The following is a 26,215-nucleotide window of genomic DNA, read 5'->3' as shown; positions in this document are numbered from 1 at the left end:
GCCAGCACTGGGAGACTTTAGGTCAGCTTCTTGACCTTTGGGAGTACTGTTTTCTCTACCAGAAGGGGGACTTCTAGGTTCATTCGTTCACAGCCAGGTAGCTGGGGGACTGTCATAAACTAGCTTTTACAACCCACCATCAAACACGCAGTGACAAGGGAACAGCCAATGCTAAGTCACCTCCTAAAAGGGCATCTTGCTCAGGGAATGGGGTAGTCAGAGTTACTGGAGGAGGAATCACCTGCACTTAAACCTAAGAGTCAAGGAGATGAAGTCAGCAGGCAGAAGGTCTAAGAATCTATGTGAAAACAACTCCTCACATGACCAAGTAGAGCCAAGATGTGGTTTAAAAAAAAAAAAAATCCCCACCCAGGCAGTTGCCAATAGGTCAGCCTTGGAACCTCAGTCTTCACAGAATAGACTTCCTAGGTCTCATGTTCCAACTGCTAGGGACAAAGTGGGGGTGTGGTTTCTATTTACTTCCACTCTCTCACTTCCCTCTTTCCAGTCCCACCAGGCACTGCCAGCTAAGTAGGAAGGCAGAGGCTGGGAAGAGCCGCACTGCAGGGAGTCCCCTGGAACACAATCCTCCTTTCCAATGTCCCACAGGCGCTGAGATCCATCCAGCGGAGCAGATGATGGGCATAAACATGGCAAAGAAGGCTGGCATGTAGAATGTCTTTGTCCAGCTTGGCACCCATTGAGGATTGGAACCACCCAAGCTCCTTCCTCCTCTTGGTTCCATGTACCTGGTTCAGGAACTAATGTCCAGACCAAGCTCAGGAGCTCAATGAAAGCAATTCAAATCCAACAACCAACCTCAAAAAAATGTCCTTAAGAAATGTCCAAGACGTGTCTCTGCAAGAAGATGGAGGACCCTAGCCCTTGTGGAGATTGAAAGCCTTTATCTCCTCTAAAAAAAACCAGACACTCCTTCCTCCCTTTCTCCCCAACTCTCCTGAAATGTCTGTCTCCAATATACAGAGTCTCTGCTCCTGGTGATCACAGGGCCTAGCATTGTCGATCTCCCTGAGAAACAGATCCGGCCTGTCTAGGAGAAAAGCACCACTCCCTCCTCAGGCCATACAGCATCCTCTATGCACTTCCTTGATGGTGCTTCTGACCCTAGGCTAGCACTAATGGATACCTGGGACAGCAGGCTCCAAAGGTAGGAGCTGAGTCTGAATCATGTCTGGATTCCCCAACGCTGACACAAGATGGTCCTGCCATAAATGATTGTGGAATAAATAAGTTATACTATAAATTTATATGTTTATTTATAGGATAACGTTGCTAATCTAGAGAAGTCAGTACAGAGCTCCACTGTATGGCCTGTCTCTCAGCGTCACTCCCATTCCAGATAAGATTGGGATGAGACTTGAGCCCATTTTTTTTCCCATAGGGAGAAGGGAAAGGGAGGCCTGGAAATAACACTCAGCCTAAACTGTTCACTTGTGCTCTGACATAACGATGCCACACATTTAGCTGGGGCCCCATTTTAGTGGTGGGGCCTCAAAGCCTCCAGGCCTGTGACTCCTCCCGTACTGCAGAGACCAATGTCCCAGTGATATCCACCTAGAAGGACACTCAGATCTCTGGGACAGTCATGCCACAGCAGGTGAGCCTTTTAGAATGTGAGCTGTCTCTTTTTTTTTTTTTTTTTTTTTTTTTTTTTTTTGGCCAGTCCTGGGCCTTGGACTCAGGGCCTGAGCACTGTCCCTGGCTTCTTCCCGCTCAAGGCTAGCACTCTGCCACTTGAGCCACAGCGCCGCTTCTGGCCGTTTTCTGTATATGTGGTGCTGGGGAATCGAACCTAGGGCCTCGTGTATCCGAGGCAGGCACTCTTGCCACTAGGCTATATCCCCAGCCCGTGAGCTGTCTCTTGAATATGATTGATACCCTATCATTTCAAGTAATTTTTCTGTCCACTGAGAACTCTATTGGCATTTAATTTCAAAAATCCACTATTACATACCTAATAAATGAAAAGGCTTCCCCCCTGCCCCCCCGCCACCCTGCCGCCGCCTTTTCTTTTTGGCCACTTGTGTTTCAAATCCATAAAAGTTAAAGGCTCGTATCGTGTTACTGTCTTACGTTCCTGGAGATTTTTGCAAAGATTTGAAGAAGCCTCTGGAGGCTTATGTTAGATCTTGGGGAGATCAACACTCCCGGACAAAAATGGATGCATTCCACCCCATTAATTTGGTTGACACATTTTCCTTGGAATGCCAATAACTACCAGTTGTAATTAATGATCTCTGAAGTTTCCTTCCTGGCACTCGATGGTGTAAAATCCTCCACCAGCTACGTCCCCCAGGCCATGAGGCAAGGTGCCTCTTCCCCTGTGCTCTCCATTTCCTCTTCTGTGCTCTCTGAAACCAGAACTGGCCCCTGGTTATCTCCCATCTCTCTCACTGGCTTCTCATGGGCAGTCCATCGACCATAGACAAGACTCCTCAGTCTATAAAGCCTGACCAGCCGTGCTGACCTCTCTAAGCACCATGACTCTACAGACAACCCTCTGTTGTCCTCCCTCACAGCCAAATCCTTAGAAGGGTGGCCTACGTTTATTCTCACTTGGTTCCCTTTTCCCTATACTGTCACTGATTGAGACAACCTGAAACCCTCCTTCCCTCCTTCCCTGGGTCTCCTGTGGCTTTCCCAATTGTCCCTTCTCAGGGAGCCCTTCTGTGGCTCCTCTTCCTCCACTCACTTCCCACTTGTTGAGGTCCCTCCAGGAATCTGTCCTCTGTCTTCCTCTCGCCTCTCTGCTCCCTACTCATCCAGCTTCTGCAGTGGGTCCTGATCACTACCCCCGGAGGCATCTGGATGCCACTCCCAACCTCCAATCTCAGGTGCCCAGAACCCAACTCATCGCCAGTCTCCACCTTGACCTCCTCTGTGCTTTCAACCTAAATGAGTGGTATTTCTGGGTACCAAGTTACCCAAACAATTGCAAAGGTCTTCTTTCTCCCTGCAAAAAATTCTTTCTTCCTAATTGGTGACCATGTCTTGTCAATTCCACCTGTTCGATGTCTCTGCAGTGCTTTTTGTATTGAGCCAGAGACATGCCAATGACATCAACAACACGAGCCTGCCAGCCTGAAGTTGCTGGCAACATCCAAATGCAAGAGTGATAGATTCTCCAAGAGGAAAAATAATTCCTAGTCAGAGTTTTTGTTTTAAAAAATGCATTGGTTTTGTGCTTTTATTTCTTTTCAGGTTCCATGGGCTTGAAGATAAGAGATGCCTGAACCTTTGAAAGTTCTGCTCCAAAACACTATGAGGAGACTGGGAAAGATGGGGGGAGCATCTTCACACAGAACACATAACCCCTTAGGAATCACAAGTACCTTTGTTCCCTGCTCCAGAGGCAAGACTGGGGCCGAGAGTGAGATCAGCTCCATGGAGATGAAGGAGGCCGTCTCCTTTTGGCAGAAGAGTGGATTTTCTAAGGACTTAACGCTTCTGTTGGTGGGAGAGAAGTCAAGTGGATGTCACAGCAGCATACAGAGAACTTAGTGGGGTCCAGCACTGAATGGGACTAGGTTGGCATGTGCCGCTCTAAGATTCAGATGTTGCCCATGTGACAGGATGCAGGGAATTAAGAGGTAATTGGCCGTGAGAGCTCCTCCCTTGTTAATAGAATTAAGGTTCTTTTTTTTTTTTTTGCTTGTTTTGTTTTTTGCCAGTCCTGGGGCTTGAACTCAGGGCCTGAGCACTGTTCCTGGCTTCTTTTTACTCAAGGCTAGCACCCTGCCACTTGGGCCACAGCGCCACTTCCAGCTTTTTCTATATATGTGGTGCTGAGGAATCGAACCCAGGACTTCATGTACATGAGGCAAGCACTCCTACCACTAGGCCATATTCCCAGCCCAGAATTAAGATTCTTAAGGAAGAGGCTCCCTGCTGTGGTCAGGTGCTCGCCCTTCTGCCTTCCACATGTGAGGACTCACGCACACGTCTCTCCTCTGCAGGTCACACAGAAAGGCAACCATCCCAGAAACAGAGAGCCCTCGCTAGACACTGGACTGCTGGCATCTTGATTTTGAACCTCCAGCCTCCAGAGAGAAATATTTTACTATTCTTTGTAAATTACCCAGACTCAGGCATGTTGTTACAAAAGCACAAACAGACTCAGAGAGTTAGGGAGTAGGCCAGGCCCCTCTGAGAACTTCACACTGGCTTTGAGCCACAATGTAATTGAGAGTTACTCAACAATGTTTCAGAATTATTCCTTCTCATAAATTCAAGCCATCGAAACTAACACCATCTTACAAGGTACCTACCCTCCCCCCACCGTGGAAGGGGTGCTAGACCTGGAGGCCTTCAGATGAGCACCAGGGGTAGAGGTGAAGGAGGTAAGGCTATGGTTATCTGGTCCCCCCTAAAATTTAGCCAGGTAACCAGCAACTGTTGTGGAGGAGGGGAGTGGTAAGCATGTTCTTAACAAGTCCCTGGAGGAGGCCACAGGAAAGGGGGACTCAACTAGGTGACCCGCCAACAACATGGCCCTTATAGGAGGCCAAAATGGAGGACACTGCCCCTGGGTTGGGTCAGGTCTCAGGCTGCAAGCCCTAGAGCAGGAACAAGGTCTCCAAGAGAGTCAGAAGGAGGACACCTGGCTCTACCATCTCAATGTCTAGAGCAGAAAGAGGAAGGGCAGCTTGGTGTAGACTGAAGCTGGGAATTGCTCCTCTTCTCCCCCCTACTGCCTCGCTCCCAAGCCCGGTTCCCAGATCAAACTGGCTTTGATGGGATTCTGCCTATTCTCTTTGGTCTCTGTGTCAGCACCCCACACTGATCAGATTGATCCCTAGCAATACAGCCTCCCTACAGATGAGGACTCCCAGAGGCTGAGGGAGTACTTGAGTTCTACTGCTGGCTCTAGGTATGGTAGAACCTGGCCTGGAACTCAGATTAAAGACCCCAGTCCTACTTGGTTTCTCAGCCCATTGCTGTCCACTTATATTTTGGCCCACTGGACAATGGTCTTGGTTAAAGTCCAGCTGGCTTTGCCAAGTTTGGACTCCACGAAGGAAGCTACTTGGTAGAGCCTAGATTCTCAGCCCTTGGAGTACAGCCTCAGTTCAAGCACCTGAGACTTCAAAGGCTGGAGATTCCAGCCCCTAGATTAATGGCCCCTGATCATGGGCAGCCTGAATCCCTACCAAGATAGCCCAGAGCCAAAGCCTCTGTGTCCCACAGCAGCTCCTGCCCCCAGCCCAAAGCAGAACCCCTTTAAAAGCACAAGGCACCAACACAGCGTCTGGGCTAACATTCTGCTCCAAACATGCTGAGAAACAGAGTTGTTGAGTAGCATCTCACAGGCTACTCTCCCCAATCATTTTCAGCCCACCAAAATTAGAACAAAGCCCCCAAATTCCAGATGAGGAGACCAAAACCTGGTAAGATCATAGGACCAGTGAAAGACACACCAAGAGACAAGGTCATGGCTGAGACATGATTCCAGTTTTTCTGACTCTGAATGCTGGTCTTTGTCAATCTTTTGCCTGCTGTCCAGATGTGAATCTATCTGTGTTTCTCTGGCCAAAGAACCGGGATGGTGTCCAGATTCACAAGCGCATGAGCAAAAACATCTGGATCTTTTGGACTGCTCTGGTCCACATGAAGCAGATCAGGCTGTAGGGCTGGGTGACGGGGACTCACTCTGTCATGAGAGGATGCCTTGGGTCTGCTCACTCATGTAAGTTCCTCCCAGGCCAGGTCAAACCATCCTCCCTACATCAGCCAAGCTGGAGGGCACCCAGAGGCCTAGCCAATATTTCTATGGGTGACAAGTTTCTCAGGGAAGCAAGAAATAGAAAGCTCCTCAGCCACATCAGACTTGTACTCTCTAGAAAATGGTACTTCCCAGCCTGGTGTCCACAGTGGTAGAGTCTACACATTCAGAAGCACAGGTTCCTTACCCAGGGAGGATCACTCAATGATTAAGCAGTGTCATGTCATGCTCTGAGTCCCTAACGGCAGATAATGTCTCAGTTGTTCTAAAGCCACAGGGGATATCCTACAATGCACTCCTCCATAAGTGTCCAAACAGAAAGAAAAAGCCAAGATCTTACACAGTGTCTGATAAGATTCACCCAGGTAGCTGGCTGTAGAGAGTGGATGGTTGTCAACCCGGAGCAAGGCAGAGGGCCTTGCACACGGGTGAGTGTTGGGGACACCTACCTGGACTTCTCGTGTGTGATAGGCGATGATCAAACCAAGCAGGATGATGGTGGATAGACTGATAAGGCATTTCAGGGCCAACGAAAACATGGAATCCTGCAAGGGAGATGGAAAGACAGTTAGGAAGTGCTGGAGGAAGAACATCTCACTTCGCTCTGTAGTGGTGTAAAGAGGTGAAGAAGGGTGGGAGAAGGACAGTCACTGTCCTTCCTGGGAGCAAGGTGGAACACAGTTAGCCTAAACCTTGCATAGTCCCTGGGCTGGCTTTGTCTCTGCAGCTGCCCTCTCTGAGCCTCTGCTTTCGAGGGTTAAATCATATTTGTATTCTCAAGAGGAACCCTCCTTGGGCATGATGTATGTGTTTGTTATACATGCATGGCTAGATTCAGTTTGCTGATGTGTTAGCATTTTTTTGCCTCCGTGCTCATAAGTCATGTGAACATAATTTTCTTTCTGTAGCTATTATATGGTTTGGGCATCTAAATGATGCCAGCTTGGGTCTTTGTTTTCTTTTTAACAAGCCTGAACCAGAGGATTTCTGAAGTCCCTTCCATCCTGACAATGCAGAGTTCTTTCAGGAGTGAATTAGAAAATGCTGGCAGCTGCTCCTGTCTCCTGGCTTAGGCCAAGGGTAGAGGAGGGAGGCAAGGGAAGCGGACAGCTCCTGCGGGGAGAAGAGGGGCCAGCAGAGGAACAGACTCGGGACCTAGGCAAGGGGAGCCCCGGGCTCTTTCCTGGGGGCACGCGGGAAGACAGTGGTCACAAAGTCTTCACTGTAGCCTTCAGCCCCAGGGTGGCTTAGAACCTGTGGTGAGTTCTGTGCTAGGAACAGGAACTGTCAGGCCAATCCCTGGGTCCAAATGCTGCAGCAGCTGTGTGACTCCAGGCCACACATTTGGCCTCTCAGTCCTCTGCTGCCTCACGTGTCACATGCGATCACAGCAGTGCCTATCTCATGGGACTACTGTGAAAGGATAGGAGCTAGCATGTGCAAAGTGCCTAGGCCAGTCTCTGGCTCTGAAAAGCGCTGGCTTCCTACTACTGTTGCTTCACATCAATCTGGGCAGCATTTCCAAGTATTGCTGTGTAGTAAGCCTGTGCTAAGTCCTGAGAGGTGCAATGCACCTAAGAACCGCCCCCCCACACACACACACACCCCACCACTGTCCGTAGGAAACAGATAACCAGGAAACAAAGGGCAACTTCTGCAAGGAACCTTCTGGTTTATAAGGCAGTACTACATATTGTTCTCAGAAATCCTCACAGAAGCCCTGGACCTTTATGCCAACTTTATGGGCATTACAAGCAGAGGTCCAGAGGGGTAAGTGGCTTCTACCCAAGTTTAAAGCCAAGGCCTCTGGCCCTCCCAGTCCAGAGCACTGCCCACAGGCCCTAAACCCTTGGAAACAGAGGAGAACACCAAAAACATCCTGTAAATAGACCTAAGCAACAGCTCAGAACAACTGTGGACCCAAATACGTTTAGATAAGAGGAGTTAGTTCTGCTTTTCTACAGCACCACAGGATTTTATAACCATAGGGTTATAATGATCTATGGTACATTTCAAAATAACTAAAACAGTATAGAAGTTCTCAACACATGAACACACACGATGTTCAAGGAGAGATGGAAATGCTTATTACCCTGATTTGATCACTTTCAAATTATCATGTTCAACCTCATAAAAACACAAAGATATTACAACTCGATTTAAAAATATACAATAGAAGACATTTCCAGGATAGGATATGGTAAATTGCCGAGTGAAGCAAGCAGTAGAACTGGAGAGGCATGCCCTGTTACAGACAGGAGAGGTGCTGAAATCTGTGGAGATAGACAGCGGTGTTCAACGCACTAGCCACTGGAGTGGGAGGAGCAAGTAAGCCTTGAACCCAGGACTTGCAGGTACCCAGGTCCACACTCTGAACCTAAGCCCATGAGCTCAGCTGGAATGAGAGCAGCTTTCCTGGTGCCTATGGATCTCATCATTCATTTCTTTGATATGATTAGTTGAGGTCTATTTTGTGTCAGGCACCAAGTAGTACGTAACTAGAACATAAGGGAAAACTTTATTCATTCATTCCCTCTTCCACAGCAATTCCAACCACTTTTTATTTGTTGAACACCTTCTAGACACCCCACAGTGTAAGACACCCCACAGTATAAGACATACAAACAAGGTCTGGTCATAGTTCTGTGATGCAGCAGTCTCCTAACAAGCTGGAGGTCCTGGCCTATATTTATAGCACCAAGAAAAGAAAAAGGAAAAAAAAAAGAGAAGATAGCACAAACATAAACCAGTTTAACCTCTTCTTCCATGTTCTACAGTTTAATGAAGGGTGGTAGCCTGATCACATACTTTTTGGGGTGTCTCATGGGATCCTGGCATTTTTCTGGTACAACGTAAGCACAAATTAAACAGAATCACAGCTCTGGCTCTTCAAAAGGTTCTGATCATTGGAAAACCTATATGATGTCTGAGGCACTACCTTGACCCCAAGCCCTAGCTGGGGCTGAGGAAAGGCAGTGAGCGAGGAATGCTCAGGCTGTAAGATAAGATGAATCTCCCAGAAGGATGAACTGGGGACAGCTCTTGGTGATTTCCAGCCAGCAATGGCCATAAGGTCCCACTCAAAGGGGTCTGAAAGCATCTGGAGAGCATCACGCCTACCTTGGGAAGAGCTGAGGATCAGCTGTACATGTCAACCTCTAATTTATTTCTTGTGGCAGAAATGAGCTAAAATCAGAATCCAAGTCCATTTCCGTCATTTTTAGAGGAAGACAAAGTGAAAGGGACCAGACGCTGTCTCCTCTCCTTTTAGCCTCTTCCATTTGTCCAAAAACTCAAAGCTCTCCCACTAAAAGGCAGCTCCCACCTGCTCCTTGGTTTTGGCCCGTGCAGCCTGCTCGGCTAGCTCTAGCACATGGGGAGATCCAGCTGTCCCCAAGGCCAGCAGGGCCTCTCTGAGACATTACAGATTTCCTTGTATTCTCCATCACATGTCAATAAAAAAAATAATAAATCATCATCCATTTTTAATAGCTGGAGAACATGTCAAAGAAGTTTGGTTGGGCCAGAAATGCTTTCGGTTTGTTAAAATATTGAATTTTTTTTTTCTTCTCTTCACTGCCTGAATCCCACTGAAGCTTGAAATTGATATGATTCTTTGGGTGATAGCAGAAACACAGGACTGGCTAATTAGCTGCAAAACAGTACATGATGGGGTGCCTGCCACACCTGCTGTGCCCCCAATTCATTCCCCTCTGAGATCCTAAAACAGATTCACAGAATTAGGAGAGAGTTCTGTGGTCAACTGGTCAACCTGTCTCCCCTGTGACTCAGAGCTTTTCAATAGCTCAATAGCACAGAATAATCCTTCGCATTCAAGATGCATAGTAACTATGACTCCTTTGTTGAAAGTCTGCATGCGTGCATGTGTGCCTCTGTGTGTGTGTGAGAGAGAGAGTGCATGTGTGCATGCACATATACACACACACTCGACAGTACTGGAGCTTAGATTCGGGGCCTCATCCTCTCACTTGGTTTATTCACTCAAGGATGGTACTCTACCACTTGAGTCACACCTCCACTTCCTGCTTTTTGCTAGTCAATTGGAGATGAGAATCTCTTGGATTTGCCTGCCAAGATTGGCTTTGAACCATGACCCTCAAATCGCAGCCTCTTGAATAGCTAAGAGGAATGAGCCATGGGTGCCCAGTTAGAGAATATACTATTTTAATAGTTGAAAGGTTGGTATATTTTCCAAAGCTAGAAAAGGACTGTGCAGATAGTGTGATTCATCTTTACTCCTGTCATGGTGAGTACCCTATCAGAGCTGGCTGTAGGAAAGTGCTTGAGCATCCAGCCCATCCTTGTGATGGGAATACAGGACTCTGGAGAGAGTTTTAAATACTACTTCATTTACTCAATACCCATGTTTTAAAAGCCATAGTTCTCAAGTTATAGCAGGAGATTGCACATTCCAGCCAAGTAGGGATAGGGGTCTCTAGTTCCCCTGAGGCTAGATGAGGGAGTCACACCCACCTTATTTGAGTCACAGTCTACCTGAATTCATGAAATAATACAGACATACTCTTATTTGGTGGGCTAAGTACAAGAGGTGTTTAGTAAATGCTTCTTAAAACTACATGACAGCATTTTTAATTTTACCAAGCCTTTTTCAAGCACTGATGATATAGCAGCTCCTAGAATAGGCCCTTCACACATTCTACAACAAACCCTCACCTCACAAACAAGGGCAGAGAGTCTCCATTTTACTGATGAAAAGATTGGGGATTGGAGAGTCACTGAAGTGACGTTTCCAAAGACACATAACTCTTTCAGACTTTAGCTATATGTCAGATTTTCTGAAATAACCATGTTCACACACACACACACACACACACACACACACATACACACACACACACCCTTGCTCTTAAGGTATCTGAGGCTCCCATATGAAAGAGTTCATACCTTTAGAGTCTGGCTACACCCATATTGTGCTATAGAGGCTCCTAGCAGGCTGGCAGCTTGAGCCCTACTCCTAACAGATGCTCACATCTATGCTCTTGTTCATAGCATCTTTAATCTGCTCTTGGCCATAACCCGTCCTTCACAGACCCACAGTTTCTCACTGATGACAGCAATCTACAATCAGACAAGCAGGAAGGGTACAATCAACCCACTTCTACAGAGGAGAAAAAAGAGGCTCTGAGAAGGTCAGAATTTAAAGAAGCCAGATTTTACACACCACCCTCTCTGCTTTCAGGTACTAAACCCAGCTGCTCCTTGGGCTGGGCCCTGCTGGCCTCCAAACTCAGCAGTAATGCTTCCCAGAGCCATTCCGCTCCAGCCTGTCCTCCCCCAGGGCTGTGCACTGGGTGATAGAGTGTGTTCCCTGGCCTCTGAGCTAGTGGATAAATTGCTCTCCTGTCTTGCCTTGCAGCTTCCAAAGACAAGCCAGAATTGTAATGATTACAGTAGATCTTCCTAGAGACTTTGAAGTTCTAAGTGTATTTTATTGTTTGGAATACTGGAAAAAACAGAAACATACGCTTTGCAGGCAGTCATGATGGCCACTGAGCCAAAGTAAAATAGGAGCATAAGAGAGAAAGGGATGGGCAGGCTTCTTCCCCAACCAAGTGATACACACACACTCATGTGTGCACACGCATGTGTGATCCATTCATGATTTCTGCCATTGTCGGCTAGTCCCAAAGATATAGACAATAACATTGAGTCTATATCTCCTGAATTAAGGTCTAATGTGTTTTTCTGACATCACCCTGTTTTGTGCATCCAATTTGGGAAATAATTGAGTTAGAAATCTTCTTCTGTTTAATAAGGTCAACTTTTCCTTCAGTTTCATGGAGAGGCTCGAAAATTGATTGATATTCAGCACCGGCTTGATACTGTGCCTCCGTAATGGTTGTCCTAATTAGACACTCTTGCTAATGAATGCTATGCAAATTAAGCCAGCCGCTCCTCCCCTGGCTGGGAAGGTGGCATTCCTGGTTGGTGCTCTCCAGGGAGATCCCAGCTCCTCTCCTTCACCCGAAGCAAGCCTTGGCTGTCCTCCCACACTGTTCTCATTCTACCCTTTCCCATGATGTCGCCTCTGATCTTTTACCCTCACATTCAGATCTTAGTTCAGGCTTCTCCTCCTAGGCCCAGAGCTGCCTAATTTCATTCTAGTCATTGGCCCTGCCAGCCTCCTCAGAGTGATTCCCCAGCCTAGCTGCCACCAGAGTACAACACTCACAGCCCAGAATGGAGTCATCTAGTCACCAAGTCGCTCTGCATCATGTCCTCCTTCAAGCAGGGGCACAGGGACAACAAGGATGCGGGGGGTGGGGGGGGCACACTGGGCCGCTGACAGCCTTAAGATGGATGTTCCAAAACACCACTCAGATGCTTTATCAGTATGAATATTCTAGAAGAGATTCAAAGCCCTAGGCTTGGCTACAGGTACCTGCAGCCTCCTGGTGTACATGCCTCACCTTGGACAAAGTTTCAGTCCTCAAGGAAAATAGGACTGTGGGACCAAATAGTCCCTGAAGTTCAGCTCAGCCTGACAGCTTATAGCTCTAGATACATGCAGGCAGACACACACACACACACACACACACACACACACACACACACACAACCCGCAGCAAGTTTTCCAGGATAAAAGTGTAGGTATGAGACAGTCAGCCACAAAACCTATTTATACATACTATCTTCTCCTTGATAGATCAAGGTGAGACTCCTGTCATTAGCCATGGGGCTAGCGAAGATTTTCATCCTATCTTTTTTATTTATTTAATTTTTTGTGCCGGTCCTGGGGCTTGAACTCAAGACCCGCAAGCAGCTGTCCCTAGCGTTTTTGCTCAAGGCTAGTGCTCTACCACTTGAGCCACAGTTTCACTTCCTCACCCTCTCTTTTTAAATACCATGACATTTGAAATTGAAAGGCTAGAATTCAAATCAGTCTTTTCCAGTTATTAGCTATGTGACACTAGACCCATCCCTAGGCTTTTGGGGTCTCCAGTTCCTTCTCTGCAAATGAGGAGCCCTCACTTTATACAATGGAGAAAGAGATGATACACATGAAAAACCTCATTCTTTCCCCACAATAAAAAGGACAAACTACCCTTTCTCTTGCCACACAGGTGGAGAGTAGGGAAGGGGAGCTGGTCCTCGGTCCAGACAAGCTGGTGACCCTTCCAATATGAGCATTTTTATAGTGGTCAGCATTTACAAAGGCATTTCACAAAGACACCTTTGGTTTGGTTTAGTTTGTTTTTTGCCAGTCCTGGGGCTTGAACATGAGGCCTGAGCACTGTCCCTGGCTTCTTTTTGCTCAAGGCTAGCACTCTGCCACTTGAGCCACAGTGCCACTTCTGGCTTTTTCTATATATGTGGTGCTGAAGAATCAAACCCAGGGCTTCGTGTATATGAGGCAAGCACTTTGTCACTAGGCCATACTGCCAGCACAAAGACACCTTTGGGAATCTGGGTCTTCAATGTCCCAAATACTCCTTTGCTATTCAGGCAACATATGCTTATTGAGCACTTGCTCCACGTAGGTTATGGGCTGGGCACTTGTAAAATGCTAGGATTCCCTCTCTACTCCCACCTCCCATGCCCCATCTCTGCTCTAGCCCCAAAGGAGTTTTGTCAAGATCTCTCAGGACCTCATCGCAAATGCTGGCTTCTACACCATCATCACTCGTCCCTCCCTACTGGATACCCTGCGTGCACACTCATCCTGCACCCTGAACAAGGTCAAGAAGAGACAGGCAGGTGAACAAATGGGGAGGTGGGAAAGCCTGGGGGACCAGGAGGACTAGGACAGGGAGAACTAGGCAGGAAGTTCAGATGGAATGGAAACACCTGGTTCCTTTAAGCTCCACTGGTCAAGGTGTGGCCAGAATGAGAGAAGGTGGCGCTGGAGAGGCAGCAGAAACCCGCCCTCACCACAGGGAAAAGTGGCTTCAAGGATGCCTTCTATGAGGAGCCAACTTTGCCATCCCCTCTTCTTCCGTAGGCGGCCCTCCTTACACAGACGGAGCTTCTGCTCTAAGATTCCCCCATCATCAATCTCCCCTCCACCCCCCCCACACACACATGGCTGGGAAGCGCTTGGGGCACAGGCAGTAGAGGCTAAAGCATGCACGTTCTTCTGTCATTGTGGGCTCAGCAGGGCCATTTTGTACCAGCAGACAAGCTCAGGAGTGTTTCTGAGCCGTACCATGAGCAGATGGCTTCTCAGAGCCCTGACCTCCTGTGACTTCCTCAGCTTCCATCTCTGCTCCAGGTCCTTAGGCCCATTAACTCAGCAGGGAGCTGTTACTTGCCTAAATATGACCCCAACACTAAGAACTTCCCTCTGGGGCTCACTTCCTTCCTGAGGCCAGCTGTGCCTAAAGTCTGCCCCATCAGCTCTGTCCTAGATGGGGTGACCCAAGAAGCTGTTTCCTGTCTGTCACCCCGGCCAGAACAGAAGCCTTAGAAGGGCAGGATTGTTAAATTTCATTTGTTTCCCTCTGTGTCCCTGTGCCTAGAATATTATCCAGCACATAGGTCAGTAAATACTAGTGGAATGTTGATTATTTGAAAGACTAGAGCAAAATTTAGTGATATGTCAAGCAGATAAACAAACACATCCATCAAAAATTCAAGAAAACTGAAGGGTGATGATAAAAAATAAAAAAAACCCAGCTAACACAGATAGTGCACCTACACGGGGGAGGCACTATGCTCACTATGACCAGAGCCTCAGAGAAGCTTATGGCCCTCTGCTAAAAATGTAGGCTCTCAGGGCAGAGGGCTGATACTTCCCCCACAGAAGGAAGTATTAGAGGCCAACTTTGATGATGATCATGAGTCCAGCCTTCCTGGGTGGGACTAATTCCATCACATCCACTCCGAATCAAACCTACTGTCTTGGTGGTATGACAGAGAACAGTCTGAGGTCAGGGCTAGGTGCCTGCCAGCTCTCTGCAGGTCTTGCCCAGGTCTGGTCTGGCATGGGGAAAGGCAGCCAGGAAATGCTTGTGAGTGAAGGAAGCCATTGATCTTCAGAGGAAAACTCACCAAGTCACTGTGGCTTGGGGCATTTTTTTTCCTGTGGCCTTCTACTTTGTCACTTCCACAAAGAGATGGAACCTGATGTCTGAGGGACATCATGCAGTTAATAACAAGAACAATCAGGTCTGAGCCAAGGGTGGCCTGGTAACGCTTAGTGAAGCCAGCACGATGACCGGAACATCAATTAAGAGGAAATCATCGTTCCTGGGCCCGGCTCTCCCGCTGCACGATGCCCCGGGGAAAGCAGGGAAAGGTCACTTGGGAGACCATGCTCCCAAAATATCAAGTTGTGTGGGTCACCCCTTCAGGCCACAAGCATAATTCCAATTAAGGCGATGGTTTTCTTTACAAGGTCTGGGCAGAAGGGAGACCTGGCCTGTCATGAATTCTCTACTACATGGTTGCCTATCATTCCTTTTTCAGCCCTATTTATAACACTGACAAGGATTCTCTGAGATTCAGTCTAACATTTTTATGACACACTTGCCCTGTTCCAGGCACTGTGCTAAGTGTGAGAGGTAGGTAGACACATGATGAAGGCCCTTTTAAAGGCTAGCTGGTTAGATGCCTGCTGCTACCAAGATAGCCAAAAGTTTGCCCACCTAGGCCTCTTTCAGACACTTAGAAAATGTTTGTTGGGGGGATGCATGTGAAATAATAAATACACCCTGGAAATGATTATACACCATGTAGATAATAAATTCAATGATGGAGTTTTAAGTTCCATACAGAAACAGAGTTAAACTAGAGAAGATTGTGTCTCCTTATCCCAATGGAATAGGGAAATGGGTTTGACCCCACCAAGTCCTAGAACAAAGAGACCTTGAATCCAAAGGAACCAATGAATTTGAACCTCTGTAGGGGAGGCTTGGGCATTAACTTCTGATGTGCACACTTGAAGTGACAACTGCTGCTCTGGAGAAAATGAAAGAAGTCCACAAGGCAGGGTGACCATCGTGACCCTGAGGCACCATACATACAAGCAGTAATTCCTAAAGCTCAGAGTTGGTGGAAACTTAAAAGCTACGAAGTTCAATAGCTCTGGGTGAGATTCCTGGCATGGTCTCAGTTCCATTGCCCACAGAGGCTGAGAACCCATTTCCACTCAAGGCAGCTCTTGAGAGACTCTATTTGGACGAGGCTAACATTTTCAATATCTGCCTTTAGCTTTTTCAAGTCCTTGGCCTACAACAAGGCTATGTAATGCTGTCATGAAGCCTCTGTGCTAAGCTTGGCGTCATAGGTGGGACTCCAAGAGGCCAATTTTCTCACCAGGCAAGCACTTACCAGTGGGACACATACTCTTAAAATGTAGAATGAAGCCAGGCACTAGTAGCTCACACCTGTAATACTAGCTACTCAGGAAGCTGAGATATGAGAATCATGGTTCAAAGGCAGCCCGGGCAAGAAAGTCCATAAGACTCTTATCTCCAATAAGCTACTCAGAAAAAGTCAGACGTAGCATTGTAGTTCAAGTGGTAGAGCACCACCCTTGATCCAAAGAGGCTCAGGGACAGCATCTAAGTCCTGAGCTCAAGCCCCAGGACTGGCACACGCACGTGCGCGAGCGCGCGCGCGCGCGCACACACACACACACACACGTGCAGAATGCAGGTAGGTCTGAAAGTGCCCCAGCCTCATCCTACTTAAGGATATTGAGGTAGCTTGCCTCTACCACACAGTAGTCTGAGTCAAAGCAAATCTCAGAACCTCAGGTCTGTGCTGGGAGAGCAGAAAGCCTCCCTTGGATTACCAACAGTCCCTGAATTCATCTGTTCTCAAAAAGTCTGGACCCTTAGCTGGAAGTCACCTCCAAACCTATCTGTCACCTAGCCACTGCTTCCTTCACTGAACCATCTGCTCTTGATTGCCTTTCCCCCTTGTCTGCTCATGGAGTGTGAGTGTTCTTGGCAAGTCAGCCAGCTACATGACTCCCATGGTGTTAGAAATTCCCACAGCCTTCCCTGGCTCTGGTGAGTACACACCTCAACCCGGCATCATTCCAAAGGTCCCCACATCTCACCTTCATCTCCAGGTACATGCTGAAGGCCTCCTATCTGAACTCCAATCTATCGGGGAGGGGGCTGCACACTCGTGTACATATGTGTACACACACACATGCTAGTACTGGGGTTCGAACCCAGAACCAGGGTGCTGTCATTTCGATCCTTTGAGATCCTCAGATCTCAGTGTCCTGAGTAGCTAGGATTGCAGGCATAAGTCACTAGCTCCCAACTTCACTATCTATCTTGCCAGCCTGGAGTACAGTTACAGCGAGCCACTTAACCTTTATCTATCCTCCAAGTATGGCCCAGCCCTGCTGAAAGTGCACAGACATACACAGCTCCCTCTCCAGGGCCATGGCCCCTGTATTCCATCTACATTGCAGAAGCCCCATCTTAAATGTTCTAGACTATTTGAAATAAATAAATGTCCTTTCTTTCTGGATGGTTTTCTGTGAAGTAGTTATGTTTTCTCTCCCTCCCCCCCCCCCACCAACCCAATAAAGCAGCAAGAAATCACTTGGCTCTGCAGAAAACTGTGCCCTCTGATAAACTGGAATCCTGCCCAGCACAGAACCAGCGTGACCAACATGTCCCAAGCCCTTGCCCCCACCTCCCTATCCTGCCCAGCCACACACCTATTCCCAAGTTCTCTGCAGAAACTGCAGCCAGGCAGTTCAAAGAAACTAGTTAAATTCATCTCTGGATGGCTAAAATTTGAAGTAACAGTTGATTTTCATCACCTGGTACCTACAGCCACACGTTAGTTAATGACACAGCAAGGTCTCCAGACTGCTTCCTGCCCTGTACCTCTGGGCTCCATTCCCTCTGCTTGGGCTCCACCCCCTCTGCGCTCCTCCCTCCAGACCCCACTTCAAGTCTCAGCAGAAGCTTCAGCAGTGGCAGAAGCAACAGTAGGGTCCCAAGGACACCTTCCAACTTGCCCAGACAAACCTAATGGCTTCCGACCTGCTGCCCAGAGGCAAACCCATTTCCATCTTCATGCTAGCAAGAATCATTCCCCAAGCCTGACAATGTTTGGGCCAAATGAAAAATTTTAAGGTACCCAGAAATCACATATGGTGAGAAAAACAACCGCCTGGCAGGCTCCACAGACGTCTCGGAAGGCTGCTTTGGAGTTTCCCAGATAAAGAACAGCCCTGGCCATGTTTGCAGGCTTCTGGGAGTTTCTTGCATTCTGGGGGCAGCAGCCTCTTCCTTCCACTTCTACACCCACGGGCCTTGCCAACAAACGTGCAGCAGTGAGTCCTCCACCCAGCAAAGGAGCTGAAGAGGCCTTCAGGCCATCCCATCCAACTCCCCCACTTTACAGCAAAGGAAACTGAGGCCCAGGGAGGGGCTCAGCCCACACCCAATATCAGAGAAAGAGGTGAGCCCCTGTCCTTCCTGCCACCAGCTTGAATGTTCCAGAAAAGTGCAAGGCCCCACCTTAGTCCTCTCTCCAGCCTCTGTGGATTCTGACTTCAGGTTTGGAGAAGGTATGTCTCCTCCTCTGGCTCATTCAAGGGCAAATCAGGAAAAATAGCAATTACCTGCTCCAGGTTCTCCATCTTCCTTTCATTCCAAAATACAAAAGCTTAAACATAAATAAAGGGAAATGGTCTGGAAAAAAATAACCAGTTGGCATGGAACAATTGGCATTTCAGCACTGCATAAGAAGTGGAAATACTGTTTTTCGAAACTCAGCACTGCCATGAGTTGTTAACTCATAACCATTTGGCACAGGCTTTTCAATTGTTTGGATGTGATGGATGATGTTGATAGAAGCGGTGGAGACCAAACACAGGCTATTAATAGGCCAAACATGGTACTCTTATAACTTTCTCTCCACCCTCCTTCCCTCTCGCCCTCCCTGCCTCCCTCCCTCTGCCCCCTCTTTCTTTTTCCTCCCCTTCCCTCTCCCTCTCCCTCTCCCTAGTACCAACTGTTGCCAACCTACTTTTTGCTTTGAGTACCATCAATGCTCTAGCTACATGGCATCATCATATGAGACATATCACCCACCCAGGTCCAAGCAAGCTTATCTGAGGGCCCAGAGTCATCGGCCATGTGGCTGTTCGCCCGTGCACAGCTTCGAGGAGTAACAAGGTGATGGCTTTCCTCCCACAATCCCGGGTGCTCTTCCTTTCCAACTTGGGCCCTGAAGAATGAATGGCTCCCTCATACAAGGATGGTGAGAAGAAGGGCTATTCTGCCATGAACAAGGTGCTGAACCAAGAATACACAAACACTTACAAGCACGTCCACAAAGTACATGTCAAGAGGTTGTCACTTGGGGGCTGGAGGTGTGTCCTAAGTGGTAGAGCACCTGCCAGCAATCTCAGGACCCTGAGTTCATACCCCAGTACCAGAAGAAAAAGGACGAAGAGGAAGAAGAGGAGGAGGTGGTGGTGGGAGAGAAGGAAAAGTACTTGTCCCACCTGAGTACTTAGAGACCTGGAAATTTGTCACGAAGAAGATAAGGAATCCAAATGTGCACATCCATACCAGACTCAACAAAGCTGTGTGGGCCCAAGGACAGAGGGGGGCAGATACCCCATGCCCTGTCAGTATGTGGTTGTCTAGGAAGTGTAATGAGGATGAAGACTGAACAAACAAGTTCTATATTTTGGTGGTGGCTTATGACCTTGTTACCACTTTCAAAAATCTACAGTCACTGTAGATAACTACTAACCACTCATTGTGAAATAAAGTTTTAAAACCAGAAAATCGGAAAGAATCACAAGGCATGAAGGTGTCCCCAGCCTAGCCACAGCCTGAGGGAGAGAGTACCTCAATTCCTCCTCATATCCATTTTATCCACTCCAATCTTCCAACAACTTGAGGAAGCTCCAAATCAAGGCAGGTGCTTAGTGTCCCCTCATGAGTTCCAGTTAAAGTTATTTCAAGGCAGAGGATCCCCGTGGACCCCCCTGAAAAGCATTGCTTCCCAAAACTCTCTCCACACTCAAACTTGCAAGCGTTTGCTGAGGACCTGCAACCTGCCAGGCCCTGGATCGAGCTGTCCATTTGCACGTAGGATTTCATATGATCCTCATCAAGAACAAACCAATTCCACTTGACATGAGAGAACTGAAGCACAGAATGATCACACGCTTTGGCCAACGAAGAACTGGAGAAGCTAGACTTTCACCCCAGGCCTTCTCATTCCAAGCCTAGGATTGGAGAAGTCTCAGGCAGAGTCCAGCTGAGACCTTCCCATGCATGTGTATGCTTATTCCTCTTCTACAAAAGCCAGGTTTGCTGATCTCTCCTCTATACTTCTTTTGTTTCCACAGGCACAGAAATGCCTGCTCCATGCCCTCTACCCACGTGGGGCCGGCCATCAAAGCAGCCAAGCCAAAGACTAGAGTCAGACCCTGTGGTTCCATCGCTGTCTTTAACATCTATTAAATTAGAGCAAAATTTCTTAACATCTATTAAATAAAAGCAAAATTTCTATCTTCCTTCCAGGTTTATTGTGAAAAAAAGATCAGATAATGAATGCAAAAGTGCTCCACTAATCAAAGGTTCCCAGACGCTTAAGGACAGTCTATGCACAGGGCGACAATACATCGCTGTGTCCAGTTTATGCTTGTTTATTTCACCATGATTACTAATGATTAGCAATTTTTAATAGCAAACTCTCAAAGATGTCCCAGTTTAGGGAATAAAGTCTATGATCCCTCTATACATGTAGCATCTGCAGCCAGGGATTCTAAGAGAACTGGGGCCCCCTCCCTGCCCCTCTGCCCCCCCCAATCTCCCAGCCCCCACATCTCCTTGTGGAGTAGAAGGATGGGGTACAGTACTGCTGTCAGCACACCCTTTGCCCATCTGGCCCCAGCCAGGTTCATGGACAGGCATCATCTTGCTAGATCAAAGCAATTATTAGTAGACACTATTTTTAGCAAAGCAGTGTCACTGTGCCTGGATTAATTGCAATTATATGTCACTCTTTTAAGGTTTATTCCATCAATTATGGACAATCCTAGTCATGTGCCCAGCCTGCTTTAACCCTTGGTTAGCTTGAATTTCTCAGTGCAGAGGAGGCGGTAACCATGGCGAAGGCTGACTATCAGAATATATTTGCTACTGAACCATTGTGTCCTAGACATCAGCTTAGGGATTTCCTGTTTATGAAGCACTTTTTTTTTTACAGTTTCCTTTTTGATCCCTGGGAGATAGGGAGAGCCACTCCCATCTCATGTGAAGAAAATGAGAGGCTCGATGTACTAAAGTAATCACCCAGTCACACACAACAAGAACTCAAATCTCCTAACACTATACCAAAAAAAAGCCCAAGTCTTCTGTATAGATCCATGAGTATGAACTGCATGAGGGCTTTTGAGAATGTGACTCTCAGACTTCTGTGGTCTGACATGGCCCCGTGGCCAGGCATACAGATGGAATAGCACCCAAGGGCGGCTGGAAACAGCCTTCTGAGGGGCCAGCCAAATGCATCACAGGATGCCCGTTTGCCAGACAGCACGGTCCTTTATTTACCTTGAATGTTTCAAGTGATCTTACTGACGAAGAGAAAAAACCACTAAGAAACTCCAAGAAGACTGTGTCCAGATTGGAAAAATATGCAAACATGGAGACCCAAAACCTTCCAACCTTGCCAGAAGGCACTTCTTTCAGGCGAGAACACAGCAATGCTTCCAGCACCCCATCTGATGTCTCCGAATGCTGACATGGGAAAAGCCAAAGAACACAGAGGCTTATACTTAAAAGCCCCTCCCAGGAGCCATTGGCTCAGGCCTGTCATCCTAGGAGGCTGAGATCTGAAGATTATGGTTCAAAGCCAGCCCAGGCAGGCATGTCCATGAGACCCTTATCCCCAGTTAACCATCAGAAACCCGAAGTGGCGCTGTCACTCAAAGTGGTAGAACTCTAGCCGTGGGCACAACGGGCTTAAGGACAGTGCCCAGGCCTGGAATTCAAGCCTACGACTGATAACATATATATTGAAGGCCCCTTTATCTGGGCCAAATCCATCAGGCCCTCCACCACTCACAGAAGGTTAGTTCTCAACCCATCTCTGAAATCTAGCCCAAAGCCTTGGCTTACAGGTGGGGAAACTGAGGCAGGGAGTGACTAGGACAAAGTTGACAGAGAAAATGCAGGCCTTTCCTTCCTTCTCTTGCTGCTCCAAGCCTACGAGACTCAGCTGGGAACTGGGGTGCTGTCTGGAGCATCTTCCTCATGGGCAAATTTGCCATCTCTCATTTTCTCCTCCACCCTTGTCTTCCTCTCCTCTCTCACATTCCTTCCCTCTTGCACTGTTTCTGTTTTGGGGGAACAGGCTTTAAGATTGCCAGCTAAAGGATCAAAATCTGAATGATACTATGCGATAGCCCCTGAGGTTCCACAGCCCCGCGATTCCCACTCTGGTCACCGCAGCCACTGACCGTAAGATCTGGGGCTTAACTCTCTCCATCCCCTCACATAAGATACTCGATAAACACTTGACAAATAAATGAATGAATGAATGAATGAATGAATGGATTCATGCAATACCATGCCACCTTTCCCAAAGAGAGGAGAAGCAAGCAAAATTACTCCACTCCCCATCTAATCGGGCAGGTAGTACCACTTAGAATTAGGAATTTACAATGTGAGTCACCTCATTTTCCTCATCCCATTGATTAAACAGATATTTGTTTACAACCACTGTTTAAGCCTTTAACGCTAACAGCTGTGATCAAAGACCTAGGAAAACAGAAAGCCCTGCCAACCCTTCCCCCCGGTCCCTGTCCTGTAGGAGCACTGGGATGTGGGAACAGGCAGCTGGGGAAGGCTGGATAAGAGTCTTTCCCTGGGCAGGAAGAGCTACCTACCACTGGGACTGGCAGGCAGTCACTACTGATGACAAGCTGAGCTTTCAAAACCCAGGTCAGAGCAGAGGAAGAAGACTGCCAGCCAATTGCATTGTCATCTCTCCATACAGATGTCACTGGCCACCCAGCACCAGCTGCCTCTTGTCACTTGGGGGCCAGCTGTTGAGGGAGGTGTTAGGAGGGAGGTATAAGCCCAGGGGAGTGGATGTTTCATTGAAGAGACCCAGCTGGGCTCCAGCTGCGAGTTGCAGGCAGCCAGGAGGACCTGGGTCAAGGGAAGGAAGGCATTCCTGGCCGAGGGGATCAGGAGGACTCACCCTGCCCTTCCAGCTGCCACCAGCTGCTGATCTCAGTGGGAAAGCCAGGAGATGGGGATCAGGTGACAAGTACAGAATGGGGGTGGGGGGACAAAGGGAGGACATGGGTGTGGAAAATGTCAGTGCTTGGAGTCCTCCCATCTTACAAACAGGACGCCCAGGCCCAGACCTGGTCACAGCCACCCAGCTGTGAGACCTAAATCTCAAACCAAGAGCTAGACTCCGGCTCCTTGGCGCCCCCAGTGCTCCTCCTACTATACCACATCAAGTAATCTAAAAGACACCCCAGGCCACCCCCACTCCTCAAAACCTTTCTGAAGTCCCCACAGTTCCTGGGACAAAGGGAGACACGGAATGTTCTGGCCCCACAGCTCACATTCATACCACCAGTCAGCCGGAGTGGCCAGCCTTCAGATTCTCTGGGCCTTTGCACATACCGGCTGCACATTCCTAGTCAGCCTTCAGGACCCACCAGCTTCTTCTGATACCCTCCTGAATCATCTTCACCCCACCCCCACCCCACCCTTGCCCCTTAACCCCACCCAGGCCTCTGGGTGGCAAGCTAAGCACTCAATATCGTTTTACCTGGTGGTGAGCTCTCTGAGGGTGGGAGTCAGGTCCTTGTTGTCTTTCTGTCTCTTCCCTACTCCCAACACCCAGTAGTGTAGAAAGTCCCATTAATGTTTTAGAGAATCAATTACTAAGATAGAAGTGAATGAGCCCCAGGCCACTTGGATAATGCCTTGCTTCTCACAAAACTACTCAACCTACCAATGGGCCAGCTCATGCAGGATGTTCTGCAGGCCTTGACCTCTTTCCCTGTCAGCCCATGGGGTGGGATGGTAGGTGGAGTCTCTGGCCAAAGCTGAGCCATGTGAGGTGGTAACTATACAAGGAAAGAGCTACCCAGATCCCAGGGATCCAAGTAGTATCTGTTCATGCAGACACAGGTCACAGGGCAGTGGTTGATAGCAAATCAGTGGGCCGGTGACCAAGCTCACTTACCCATAAAACAAGCCATAAACACGTGACCATGGCCATCTAGTCAACGACAATTAGCAACCCTGAGAAAGTAACATTGTGCCTTCTACCCCCCCCCACATGCACACCCCTTCAGGACTCTGGGTACCCCTACCAGAAGGGGAGCATAGCCTGTGATCCACGGAAGCACTGAGTCTCCGGCAGACTCTCAAGAGCATTAAATGATGTGATGTTATAGACCATTTGCCTTCCAAATTGTTTTCTCTACACAAAATACAAACAGGATGTTATACCTGGTTTACATCCCTAAACACTGCCTACTGATAGGGAGGGGGGAGGGGCAGCACCTCACCACTAAGCATGGACCTGGGCTTGTCGATGACACCTGGAGCAATCACAAAGCGGATCATCACACCCAGGTGGCCAAGGGCCGGCTGGGCACTGAAAGCAATTTACAAGGAAGGTCAGCCGGGCTCCCTGTCATTTGCCTGGGGTAACTGTCCTCAGCCACCACCACCCCCCAAGAACATTTCTGGGGGCTCTGGCCATGGCCACGAGGGAAGTGTTTTGAATAATGGCGCACAGAGACAAACACAGACAGGACAAGGTGCCGGGAGCCACATACCAGAGCTGCTTCACAGAGCTGCAAATGGCATTCAGAGGGCACCAGAGCTGTAAGCTTCCTTGCCAGGAGCAGGGCAGCTAGGCAGGCCTCGGGGCAGAAGGCAAGGGGCCAGGTCACAGGACCCAGGGTTGGAGCCCAGGGAGTCAGGGACTTCTAAGACCCAGACTGAGAAGCTGCCAGGAAAGGAGCTGAAAATTGTACATACTCCATTTTGGTTTATCTCCCTTGCAATTTATCTAGTATTTCCTGAAAGGTCACTGGGTGGTGATTTCAATATTGTAAAATTTGTAGAGATACTCAAAAAAAAGAAATGTACAAATTTCACAGGTTTATGCTGGCTTAAAGGTAATTTTTTTTTATTAAAAGTGTCTATTCTGAGTGCACTTTGGATAGGATTTGGCAACTGATTGGTTAGAGATCCAAAAGGCCTTGTGCTATTAAAAGATTCACTGTTGGTTTTGGCAGGGCGGGGGGGGGGGGGGGGAGGGGGAAACAGTGCTGGTAAAAAGAAATAGAAATCAAAGACTTTTGCAAAAGTATGGCTGGTAGACAGAGGGGAAAGTGGCATGTGGGATCACAAAGAGCTTTGTCACCTTACTGTTCCCACTGGCAGGGAGCTGGGGAGGTTCGAGACACTGATTAAAAGCAGAGGACTGTGCCCAACCAAGCTCCTACCTCCGGAAACCTCAGAAAAACCTCCCAGGCCCCTTTCCCCTTTCCTCTTACTGCTGCTCATTAACTAAATCCAATCTTTGTCATTCAAAAGAAAATAAACCAGGAAATTGCCTGAGGGGAGAAAGTCCTCATCCTGGATTAAAAAAAAGAAGAAGAAGAACTAGCTTCTACCTTGTCCCTGAGCCCCACTCAGAAATTCTCTATTTCTCTCCCAGCAGCAGAGCCATTTCCTTCCTGTCAGCCTAGTGATGCACAACTTCCTGTCAGGACAGCAGAGGAGTCAGAGGAAATGTCTTCCCTCACAGCCTCCCCACAGGTCTACAGCGCCCTGGCCAGTGCCAAAGAGAAGTGTCTCCAAGAAGCTGTTGCTCCTTCATCTCCCCAGCAGTCACCCTCCCCACACCTACTTTCAGTGGGCCAGGAACCAAGTCCACATGGGATAGAAGAACCTCATAGCAACCCTCTTCCAGCTCTGTCTCAGCCTTCCAGTGAACCAGTACTTCCATGGCTAAGGCCACCAGCCATTGAGCCCACTACTTCCCACCTTGCCACCCCAGTTGAATCAGTCAGAACCTTGACACCTGTCAGAAAGACTGAGCCTGGCCCTTGGGTGGCAGAGATGGGAAAAGAGGGGCCTTGGAAGCTGACGACTGGCAGCTCACACCTGGAATCCTAGCTACTCAGGAGGCTGAGATCTGAGGACAATGGTTCAAAGCCAGCCCGGGCCAAAAACTCCAGGAGACTCTGATCTCCAATAAACTACTCAGAAAAAGCCAGAAGTGGCACTGTGGCTCAAATGGTAGAGTGCTAGCCTTGAGCAAAAGAAGCTCAGGGACAGCACAGGCCCAGGAACAACCAAAGAGAGAGAGAGAGAGAGAGAGAGAGAGAGAGAGAGAGAGAGAGAGAGAGAGAGAGAGAGAGAGAGAGAGAGAGAGAGAGAAAGGGACTTTGGGGACTAGAGCCCAAAAGATAGCCACTTGAGGGTCCGAATAAACCCATCA

General features: G+C 48.3%; 1 protein-coding gene across 1 annotated transcript in view; it reads right to left on the bottom strand.

Annotated features, from left to right (window-relative positions):
- Positions 1-26,215, bottom strand: part of Kcnn3 (potassium calcium-activated channel subfamily N member 3) — a 158,424-nt gene that overhangs the window by 104,898 nt on the left and 27,311 nt on the right. The window contains exon 2 of the mRNA XM_048357329.1: positions 6,193-6,288. Coding sequence (XP_048213286.1) covers positions 6,193-6,288 — 96 coding nt within the window. The remainder of the gene's footprint in view (positions 1-6,192; positions 6,289-26,215) is intronic.

Source organism: Perognathus longimembris, chromosome 11 (genome assembly GCF_023159225.1).
Source record: "Perognathus longimembris pacificus isolate PPM17 chromosome 11, ASM2315922v1, whole genome shotgun sequence".
NCBI lineage: Eukaryota > Metazoa > Chordata > Mammalia > Rodentia > Heteromyidae > Perognathus > Perognathus longimembris.
Note: the sequence above shows the minus strand (reverse complement) of the source record. Positions and strands in the feature narration are given on the sequence as shown.